This window comes from Cryptomeria japonica, chromosome 1, assembly GCF_030272615.1.
Source record: "Cryptomeria japonica chromosome 1, Sugi_1.0, whole genome shotgun sequence".
NCBI classification, from domain to species: Eukaryota; Viridiplantae; Streptophyta; class Pinopsida; order Cupressales; family Cupressaceae; genus Cryptomeria; species Cryptomeria japonica.
Window position 1 is genome coordinate 304,606,264 of NC_081405.1, and position 12,063 is coordinate 304,618,326.

At 37.5% G+C, this 12,063-nt stretch overlaps 1 protein-coding gene across 2 annotated transcripts; it reads right to left on the reverse strand.

Moving 5' to 3' along the window:
* Nucleotides 1-2,063: 2,063 nt before the first annotated feature.
* Nucleotides 2,064-9,183, reverse strand: LOC131026897 (U11/U12 small nuclear ribonucleoprotein 31 kDa protein). 2 transcript variants are annotated; one of them, XM_057956899.2, is made up of 2 exons: nt 8,233-9,183; nt 2,064-2,418 (listed from the first exon to the last, which is right to left on the reverse strand). In XM_057956899.2, exon 1 carries the CDS (start codon nt 8,958-8,960, stop codon nt 8,238-8,240), a length of 723 nt encoding a protein of 240 aa, XP_057812882.1. In that variant the 5' UTR covers nt 8,961-9,183; the 3' UTR covers nt 2,064-2,418; nt 8,233-8,237. The 2 variants fall into 2 exon arrangements, with proteins under 2 accessions (XP_057812882.1, XP_057812884.1); XM_057956901.2 differs by lacking the exon at nt 2,064-2,418 and adding an exon at nt 3,687-4,659.
* Nucleotides 9,184-12,063: the final 2,880 nt, after the last annotated feature.

Consider the following 12,063-nt stretch of genomic DNA (forward strand, 5'->3'; position numbering starts at 1 on the left):
CATAACTATTCCAATTCCAATAGTCTACACACTGCTGAGAGAACACGGTCACTGAAGAATGCAACCCAAGAGGATTTGAATCAATTATATAAGATCAGTATCCTTTTGAATCATTCAAGTGATTACAGATGTCCAAAGACACAATTCCACATAAATTTAGTGCAAAAACCCAAGTTAGATTGGTAAAGGATCTGCATATGTTTAAATCTATAACCACCATACATCGTGCCGCTCTTTCAAACTTTTCTTCAGCTACTGAATGCAGCTAAGTAGATTCTTTTTAACAGCGTATCGGCATACGTTAATGCACCAATTTCTTAATTCCTCCCATCTCACCAGCATTGAATTTAATGGTGAACAAAATCAACTGTTTTCTTTTAAATTCGGAGACACATTCCCCACAGGAATCTACAAAAGTGAATAAACTCCAATTATTCCTACAACTGATGTACTTGTATGAATGGAAACACCCAATATAACTTTGTGGTAGCTACCATCTTCTAAAATCAGACTACCTAATGGCAGGATATGTTTTCAGTTTATAACTAATGTACAGACTGTTGTTAAATGATTTTCAAGTTTCAAGTTTCAAGTTTCAACATGTACTTAATATTTAAAATATTGGGTCATAGCTTCTAGCAGAATAGCTGACAAGTTTTTTAAGAGAATTAGTAGCTATGAAAATGAGCGACTTTATCAGTAGCATGTGCCTCCGGAGTGAATTTGTAGTCCTATGTAGGCTATTTTTATGCTATCTCACAGCACAGAGATTTTGTAGTTCATTGTCCTGTATTTTTAGGCACAGCCTTGATTAGTTGAATCAGCTTTATCCAGATAAAGAACATCTTCAGATCAGCAGATAAAGAGGAATATACTTAAAATATAAATTCCAATTGACCATAAAGCGCAATTAACATAAAAAAAAATGTTAGCCAGAAAACCAAGTCAAAGTTGCCTTGCTAATTGCATCCATACGTTAAAAACATTGCAATGAAGCAATCGTTGCAATAGGCAAATAGGAAAGGGAACACTAAGTCACCGTCGATTCAACTCGAGGATTTAAATAGATAATATGGCAAGAGTCCTTTTGAACAATTCTAATTCAAGTGATTTCATTTCCAAAGGAGCATTTCCATGTAAATCAGATTGGCAAATGTTTTGTCTATGATTACCACATTTTACCACTACTTCATGCTTTTCTTCTGTCATTTTTTTAGACTGGGTAGTTTTTTTCTAACAGAATATTTTAGTATACAAGTGTGACGATTTCTGAATTCCTCCCCTCTAACCAACCACTGAATAAAAAGAATCTTCTGTTTTCTTTTCAACTAGGGGATCCGTTCACCCATAGAAATCTACAAAAGAAAATAAGCACCAATCATGCCCATTATTGACACACATTTAAAACTGTCATATATTTATCGATAGTAACATTCAATGTAACATTGTGGTAGCTACCGTCTCTCAAAACCAGTAGTGGTCAGATATGTTTACACAATGTCACTAATGTTTCATACATATGTTGATAACTTTCAACATGTAAACACTGAATATAACTTTGAGGCCACTCCCGTCTCTCAAAATCAGGCTAGTGGCAATATATATGTGTTCACGATATAACTGGTGTTTCACACGTGTTAGTTAATAACTTTCAACATGTAAACTATTTTATGTTTAGAGTATCAGGTGCAGGCTTCTTGCAGAACAGCAAATCATATAAAAATAGGTGGTCGTTAAGATGAATGCCTTTATCACTTGCATATACATCCTTAGAGATTTGTGGTCCTGTTACAGTATTTTTATGCTGTCTCTCAGTATTGAGATATTGAAGCTCTTTGTGCTGTATCTTTAACTACGGCCTTGATTAGTGGATTGAGATAAAGAACATCATCAGATCAGCAGAAATTGAAGAATGTACTTTAATATAAATTCTAAATGAATGTAAATCCCAAATAACAGCCAACAAATGTTAAGCCAGCAAACCAAGTTAATGTTGACTCGGTAATTGCATTCATACATTTCTTGAAACATTGAAGTCAAGTGATCATTGCAATACACAGGGGAACACCAAGTCACAGACAAATGCAACTCAAATGGATTTGAATAAATAATAAGAAAAGTGTCCTTATGAATCATTTAAGTGATTATACATTTGAGTAACTCCACCTAAAATGGGTGCAAAAATGCATTAATTTGGTACAGAATTTGCAAATATTTTTGTCAACAAAAACCACATTTTGCCACTACTTCACACTTTCTTCTGCCTGTTTCAGACTAACTAGCTCTTTTTTAACAGTATATTGAACTATGCAAGTGTGCCAATTTATCAATTCCTGCCATCTGGCCAACATTATATTTAATGGCAAACAAGAATCTTCAGTTTTCTTTTCAATTAGGAGATCCATTTCCCACAATAACCTACAAAAGAAAATAAACACCAATTACAACCATTACTGATACATTTAAAATTTTAAAATTAATATGGATACAGCCAACCTGGAGAAGGAGATCAACTATCTCAATTCCAGAGAGATGAACTTTTATCACTAGAAACACTAAATATAATTTTATGGTAGCTGTCATCTCTCAAAACCAGACTAGTGGTAGGATATATTTTGAGAATATATTTAATGTCAACTATCTCAATTCCAGAGAGATGAACTTTTATCACTAGAAACACTAAATATAATTTTATGGCAGCTGTCATCTCTCAAAACCAGACTAGTGGTAGGATATATTTTGAGAATATATTTAATGTTTTCACTGATGATAGTTGTAAATAACTTTCAACATGTGTTTAATGTTTTGAGTATAGGGCCTGTTGATCTGTTTTTTATGCACTATGCAACACGGAATAAAATATTAAGTATTCTATCCTCTCTTGAACAAAATCCTCCCAAGTGCTAAACTGCGTGATCAAATGAGATGACTCCAAGGTTCCGAATGTCAGGTCTTGACGTGCTCTTGGATAGACTCAGTGTGTATGATGTAATATTGCTGGAATCACAAGGGGACTTACATTGAATCTTGAATGTTGCTGGAACGTGGAATTTCACTTAACTTGAAAAATAGCAAAAGGATAAAGGGTTGAGAAAGTTAGTCTAATCCTAAGAATGCAAGAGCGATGGGCAATCTTTGGTGAAACTTAACTGACTTTGCTTTGCCATGCAAAGCAACAACTTCACAAAGTTTAGTGCAATCTCCTAAAGTAAGCGTATGTTGTTCAAATCACTACCACGGACATAGACACCATCAAGACAATGCATATCAATATAGAAGCAGGAATTGAAATTAAGCTTAGATAAATGAGTTCAGTTGACTACACAAGATATTTCACAATCAATGAAATACTAGTAGTATGAACATAGGGACTTCACCATCAATCATGCACAAAGATCTTTTATCATCATCTAACATGAGGATCGAACCAAAAACCATGCAATTATGTAGAAGAAACAAAACATTCCACCATATTTTCAATGAAAAGGAAGCTTTATTGACAAGTGTGGCAACAATTTCTGCCTTCTCCTCCTACTCTACTACTAACTGCCAACTACTATCTGCTACCTTTTACTAACTATCGACTATTCCTTTTACAAACGAAGAAGTGGAGCCTTATATAGTGCTCTCATTACAATGAGCGGCTCAAATTAATTCACAATCAATGGCCAAGATCGAAAGATAGAAACCCTAATTAGGTTACACCCATTACAATTCATTTAATGCTTGACTATGACAAAATTACATTGAGTGGGACACATGTCCTTCATTGACTTATTCACCAATAGATGATGAGGGTAGGTATATCAACGTTTGTGCCCACATGTGGTAGTTATCTGCCTCGTTGGATGAGTCAAGTGCACCGAACTTGGACACCTTATCTTGAAATGATGTGATTGAATAGGTGATGACTAGGCACCACCTCAACTTGCACACCTTGTAACTCATCACAAGTTGAAGGTGATTGATGCATATCTCTTGATACTCAACATTATCAAGTGCCTACAGTGAAGAATGGGATGATGCTGGGAGATACTCCCAAATTGCATAATCTGCATAACTTGATCACCTTCGCCCTGGAGCTTCCATCTCCGATTACTCTTGCTATACTGGCAACTATTCTTGGATTTCCAAAGGAAATTCAATATTGTGAAAATTTTCTTCCTTTAGCACGTGCATTCCCATGCTTGCACTTGCATTTATCTCCATTCTATACTTTCTTCATCTTAACCTCTCACCTATTGCAATCACCTTGAATGTACGGATCTTGTCCTTAGCATTTCTTCTTCTTGCATGATTCGATCTCCTTGTCATGATGCTTGAGTCCTTGTTGATTTGTCTTGCATCTCTTGGTGTTGATGTCTTTGACATTGATCCTCAAACTCATAGATCTTGATGAAATGAAGTGCATCACTTTATTTAACTCCTCTCCGTGTAGCGGGATCCTTGATCTCATTATCCCTTGTATGAGTGCTGCCTTTCTTTGTAATGGAAGTTCTCCTATCTGCTGCCTTGCATGAGCTTCAGACTTGGAGTACTGCATTGTCTTGAATGGTGTGATCTTGATGTTGTAAGTGAGCTGATGAACCTTCACCTTTCCTTTCCATATGCTTTGCCAGCTTAAGCATGTTGCTCTGATCTCCTTCCAGTTAAACCTGCCTGCAAAACAAACAAGGGAAGCATCAAATCTGATATAGACAGGTTTCTCAGATCTCTTAATCTGAAACGCATTCTAAGTGTTTTAATCTTCTGATTTGGTGCCTGATTCTGACTTTAGCTTCTAATTTGGACTTGTTTCAAGATCTGATTCATGTCTGATTTTACTCTATTTCAGGTCTGAGACTTCACCTTTTGTGTCTGATTTTGAGTTGAATTGCTGATTTGAACTACTTCAGCTCTTAGGCGTGGATTTAGGCATCAAATGGAAGTCACCCAAAGATTGATCAAGGATTTGGAATACCACAGGTAGCTGATGTGAAGGCAGGTCGGAGATCTTACCATTAACTGGAAGTTCAGACTTTCCAAGGGTCACTGACAATGGCAAAAGAAAATTGGACTTTTGGAGGAGCACTGGCTGGAAATGGTCAGACTTTTGATAGGCACTGACAGTGCTTGCAATAAGTTCAGGTTTTTGTATGAGCATTGACAGTGGCTTGCTTGTGTTCGCAGCCCTTATATGGAAGTGAAAGCTTCCAATCTCTATTTCATCCATGCCCTCAAACTTGGCTGATCATTCACTTGATTTCTCCTTCATCTTATTTGACATATTGAATTCATCATCCTTTGTCAATCCTTATAGACTCCACCTTAGAAATTATCATCTCTAACCTTGGGCAGGAATTTGAGTGTCTTTGACAATAACATGTAGCAAGTCGGAACTTTGATATGTCACTGACAGTGATGCCAAGCTGATCGGAGTTTTGAAGAGGCATTGACTGGAAGTGGTCGGGCTTTTAGGAGGTCATTGACTGGAAATGGTTGGAATTTTGGGGGGTCATTGACTGGAAATGGTCGGACTTTTGGGGAGCACTGACTGGAAATGGTCAGGGATTTGGATGGGCACTGACTGGAAATGGTCAGCGATTTAGCGGGTCACCGACTGTGACCCAAAGGTGTCAACTTCACTTGTTCCATTAGCTGGTTTAAAGCATTTCAAGTCTTTGCTAGAAGATTTCACCTAAGTCATTCATCCCTACCCACAAAACATCAAGCATTTACCTCAATCAATGTTCATCTTGCCAAGTATAAGACTTCTGCACCTTGATTGTGCTTTTGAAGGGTCACAGCAAATGCTTTCAAGGTGGTCAGACTTTTGAGACCCAGCTAGCTGGGTATAAGGCAGGTCGTTGGATGAGCACTGACTGGAAGTGGTCAGACTTTTCATAGGGCACTGACAGTGGTCAGGCTTTTCACCCCTCATTGACAGTGACTCAAAGATACCTATTTTACTTGCTCAATCACCTCAATCTCTTCAAACATCAAGCAATCACCTCTCCGACTCTAAGGGTCCTTCATCATCAACCAAGCCTCCACAGTTGTTAGGCCTTCATCCTGATTGACTTGCATCTAACCTCTCAGTTCCTATGACTCAACACTTGCACTCATTGTTTCCATCTATGATGATGATGATCAAATGAAATGATCATCATATCGTTCATTGTCAAGCCTTGAGAGTTACCTAACCTCAATTCCACCCAAAGAGACAGACATGACTCGATCACCCCTTGATAACCTGAGACAATGCACTTCCCACAAGTGAAAGGTTAATAGCTAAAGATGCTACAACTAACCTAGAATGCAGAAAAAAGTGAGGGTCCCCATTTGCAAAGGGGTGATGTGTGAAAACGTCACAACAAGGCCCAGACTTCTTGAAGCATAGCAAATTAGATTTCTTAATAAAAATTTGGCAGTTACAAAGATGAGTGACTTTATCAGTCGTCTGTGCCTTCTAAGGAAATTTGTAATCCTACAACTATTTAGAATTTATTTTATGTTGTCTCTCACTATAGAAATTTTATAGTTCTTTGTGTTGTATAATCAGGCACAACATTGATTAGTATAATTCCCTTCATCCAAATAAAGAACACATTAAGATTAGCAGACAGTGAAGAAGATAGTTACAATCTAAAGTCCAAAATCAATGTAAATCCCAACTAGCATCTAAATCAGTTTTTTCAAATGTTAGCCATAAACCAAGTTAATGTTGATTTGGCATTGCATTCATACAATTTCTTCAAAATCAGATGTTAGAACCAAATGCTTGTACATTTGAGTCCACACCAAAGACCTTCAGTAAGGAACTAATTTTTAAGGACTTTGTACAGTACCAGCACGAATAAGGAATGTATGCAGAGCATGAGATTAGAACTCACAAATTATTGCAGTCAAGTAATCATTGCAAGAATGTGGTGTTAATTTTCATATAAAAATATAAGTGCAAAGTTAAGCATTTCAATCAAAGAGCTTATTAAGATACAACACTGCATAAGTTTAAAACATCAAGAATGATCTATAGAGTACTGTATTATGTGGCAAAAATGCACATCCCGATTAGGATAAAATCCAATTTTGGAAATGTTAAATTACAAGTATTGATCATGTTGACCACATTCAGAATAAACTCAACAAATACACAATTGCAGAGACCCAGTGCTCTGATAGGCTTCTGAAAATATTACAATCTCCTATAATTATTGCAATAAACTTAATTCTGCAAATAACTCCCCTGTCAAGCCCTAAATCTACAGAGCATAACTCAGCCAAACCCTAGATGAGCTCAATTGTTATATACCAAATCATAATTCTACAAAAATCCTCCACATCAAATTCTAGTTCTGCAGAACTAGTACCTTGACAGGCCGTGATTTGCATTCGTCAAGTCAGCAATTGTATAACATGGCTACATACAACGTGCAGAAATTCTGCCCTATCAAATCTTAAATATACTTAACTATTAACCTGACAATCCCTAATTCATTAAAACAGTTAGCATTTGAAATGAAAGTTTCCACTATTGTTACACTGATAAACCCTGGCACCCGGACAACTTTTAGCCTGTACAAATTTCAACTTGCACGATGAACATCTTCCAAACCTTACCATGCCCAACTCAAACTCTTTGCCTGCCAGACAATGAGCCCACAAATATTTTAGCCTGCCAACACCCCATATTCCAGACAATTGACACATGTCAAGCTCTAACTCTGCCCAACCGTTGTATACCGAAAGCCAAACCCTAGATCTGCAAAATTATTAGCGGTCTAATCCTAAACCTATAGAACTGTGGTCATAACAACCCCTAACTATCCGGAGTTATTATCCTTCAACTAATAATACGCAATTGCTGCCTGACAAGTCCTAAATGCAGAGAATTGTTACATTTCCAGTCCTAAATTCGTACAAGTGTGAGCATATCAAATCCTCACAGCACAGAACTGGTCTCTATCAATGGCATACTAGATAATCTTCAAAACCACAATTCTGCGTGATATGTGTCCGGTCAAATCTTAGTTCAGCCTAATTATTAACATGTCAAACTCGCACGATTTTAGCATCGAAACCCTAAGTCGACACAACTGTCGCATAGCAACCATCTATCAAACCATAAAATTGAAAAACTCCCCTAAAATTGAATCTCTCTAACACTAAAAGACTCTAAAATTGAACAATTCACCTTAAATTAGAACACTTCTAACCTAAAAACCCAAAATTTGCAGACCAAAGTACGCTTACAGTGATCAATCGTCATCCCCGCTTTCATCGCTGAAGTAATTCTTGCCCTTGTTCGCTCTGCTACCGCTCTTTCCTGCATGAGGCGCTCGAGTCGTCCCTGGGTCTCTTTCATTTAACCCTCTTGTGTCCACGACAGACGCCCAATTATCATCCTCAAACTGTGGTTCGTCCTCGTCTTCTTCATCCCTAAAGCCTCTCTCCTTGTTAGCACCACTGACTCCGCCACGCCTTTTCTTGGGCTCAGGCCTGTCCCTTTTCCCGAGCAGGTTCTTGGGGCACTCGTAAGATAAATGCCCAGGCTCCCCGCATTCGTAGCACCTACTCTTGTCCTTGTAAACCCTACGCTTGATAAATTCTGTGGCCCGGCCATTATCTGATGCAATGGAGACCCTGAGCTTGCGCTTGTTAAGAAGTTTACCGTCCATTTCTTTGACGGCCTTCTGGGCGTCGGCTTGGGCAGTGAAGAGTACGAAGGCAACGCCCTTGCTCTGCCTCGAATGACGGTCCTTCATGACAGTCACCTTGCCCACCTTGCCGAATGTGCTGAAAATTGTAAAAATGTCATTGTTGGTAAGAGAGTAATCTAAATTACCCACGTAGACGGTGGATTTGGAGGGCACCAGACCACCGCTCCCACGTTTTCTTGGGTCGGATTGATCTTCGACGGGCTGCAAGTTTCTGCTGTAGTAAAATTCTATGCCATCGTCTTCGCCGCTGCTGTACGCCATTCTCCCACAATACTTGCTGATTAATGAAACTGCGTACTGAAAGAATCTATATATATTTCTGTGTCTTTATGCACAATTCCACTCTTTCGGAAGATCCTCGATAGAACTATTTGGCGCTCTCCATTAGCAGATTTTTAGACAACGATTTTCGTCTCGAAATTAAAAACTACCCAGTGTTGTCCCCAAAATTTTCTTACGAACAAAATGCAATATAAGCTACACTTCCAGCTAAAAGGAGGTGTAAGGATTATGTTATAAATAATTATATATAAAATATGTTAAGAATATATATTAATTTAATTTACAATATCTTTATATAAAATAATATTATTGTGTCTTTAAATACATTAATTTAAGGTAGGGGAGAGGAACCAGTAGTCGTTAGAGCTAACTTCGTCAACATGTAGCCGTCACATGGAATATCGTAAGACCTTCATTTTTTTTTAGATATGTAAAATGGGCATTTAACTACCTACAACTAAGGTTTGAAGGCATGACTCATCACGCAACGCAACTTGAAAAAATAACACATCTACTACGAAGTGTCCAAAAAATGACTTTTTAAAGATTCGACCAAAACTTAATCTTAAAAAACCCAATATTTGAACACTAAAATATCATTTGTTATAAAATTATGTCCATATTTTTCTTCAAAGCTTAACTTATTGATCAATTAAGTCATCTTATTTTCTTTTAGGAACACTCGTTATTGTTGTATCTTATCTTCATATTCAACTAAAAAGAACTAACAACTGAAAACTCTTACACAATTTTTGTTCATAAAATAACATATTTGTATATAAAAAATAACTTATATTAAAACATAATCACACCTAAACTTGTTTTAGTAGTATTTTATATTTTTTACTAGTTTTTAAAAATTGTTCAATCTTTTTTCTATTATATACATGCAAGAACTTAATTTATTGATAATCAATTTTAAAATAGTTATCTCGACAACCTAAAATTTCCAATGACACCCCTAAAATTATTTATTTTATATCCTAAAATAATATGTTGTGCACCTATTGTTGGACACTTCGACATTGGTCTTTCCCCATTTCTAACCCTATCACAGATGTCTGTATTATCTTATCACACACGAACAGTTTGTTTGACATTAGTTAGGGTTTGCTCGATCGACTTCCCACCTGGACTCATCTTTCAGGCATGGCCTTTGTTTATAAGGGGCAATTGTTGTTGAGAGCTTATCCTGCGATGGGTTATAGAGAGCGGGGCAGAAGTAGAGGAGGTCATGGATCATGCTCGTCGCTGCATTGAAGAAATCAATTCTTCCTTTCCTAGCCACTTCCTCACTCCAGGTTGGTTGAGATCTTTCAAAAGGTACGCCCATGTTTCCAAAGCTCAAGTGTATGAAATTGCAATGTATTTTTGTCTTTCAAATTTGTTTTATCATTATCCCTAAAATTAGAGAACGTTAGTAAATATAGCACCCATTGATTCCAATTTGATGGGTCGTCGTCGGCCCAACCTGAATCAATTGAAGCTGTTGGGATTTTCTACCGCTTTCAACTGTGAATCATATGATTTTCATTCCCATTCCATAGTCAAGTTCACCCAATTTTGAAGATGTCCAAAGCTAACCAACACTAATGCTTAAATTAGGATAGAGAGTCGTCGAGTCATTACCGAGAGCCCGACATCAATCAGAGATCAATCACAGGGTTCATCCTCAAGGATGGGTGTAGTAAGCTAGCTAACGTTAAGGGTTGAGTAGAAAGGAGGGGTCAAAATGAGGGACGGATGTTGGGTCTAAGAATCGTTGAATTCCCCCCTTGCTCTATTTTTCCGCTAGATGGAAAGTTGAAGAAACTTGAGTATTGGAAATGTTAAATTCCCTAGACTTTAAAATACTTTCTAGATTTTGTTCATTAAATGACTAGATAGGCATCTCAAGGAAACAAGCATGGTATGGCATGTTGGGACTGATTAAAACTGAGTAAAGTTTGTAGGCCTATTTCAGATTTTTGCTTTTCATCTCCGAGCATCTTCAAATAAGTCAGTTTGAATGGCCTAGTTAGCAAGGGGGTAAAATGGAGCCAGTTGATTTTCAAAGGGTAAGGCTCGGGATTCATGTCCCACACCTTTCATTTGGCCTATTCAGTGATGTGCAACTTTCAAAATTCAATTTGGATAAGTTTATGAGGTACCCATTTTGAGGGGTGAGCTGGAAGTGCATTTTAGGCACAAATGCAGATTTTATGGAGTAGCCTTCTTTGAGCGATTACATCTTTTGCCCTGTTGATCGTCATGGAGAAATTCAAAATGGATTCAATTCTATGCATAAATGTGAGTGAGCTCACAAATTTTCAAGTCTTAACAAATCCATTTGCTCAGTTTTCAAAGCCGAATCCGTTTGCAGTTTGTGTGTTTTGGCAAGTCCTTGTTTCGACAGCTAGTCGAAGCCCTGTTTCGCATAAGTGTAAAAGTTGCCTCAGTAAGCGTCATGCCATAATGATTGTTCCGGGCTAATGCTGGTATAAATGATGAGCTACGTTTCAAATTTCAAGCCCCTATCAATCCGTTTGATCGATTTTCAAAAGAGCTCATTTTGCCATCAAATTCAATTATCCGTACTTTCAGTGATATATCAGTTAATGTAGCCATTTTTGTGTGCGCGTCGTTTGCATCCTGTCAGTTTGGTGATTGAACTGAGAATTCAAAGATTTAATATGTACTTTAAGGTACATATGTTTCAAATTTGAGGGCCTAGGGAGGTCGTTTGATATTTTTGAGAAAGGCATCATGTGTTGCCAGGACATTGACTTCATCAGGTCCGTAGTGTTGACAAAGCCAGTTGGGCATTTTCGGAAATTAATATATCTTCGCTCGAGACTCGTCTTGAGAAACCGTTTGGTAGAAGTCATCCTTGTATATCAGAGTACACACCTGTCAGATGGCGAGCTCTAGAAAGGTGTTTTGATAGGTTTGAAAATTACGTCTTCGCGATTAAATGCGAAAATTGTGGCGTAATTGCCTGAAAGTTGCAAAATGCAATTTTATGATCCGAAAACGATGCCAATCGTTTCTAGAGGTATGTTTGAGGTTCGTGAAGCATTCTAGGGGCCAGTTGCTTGAAATC

Bases quoted from the DNA above. Each gene is read 5' to 3' on its own strand.
- LOC131026897 (XM_057956899.2), bottom strand. From the start codon at position 8,960: ATGGCGTACAGCAGCGGCGAAGACGATGGCATAGAATTTTACTACAGC.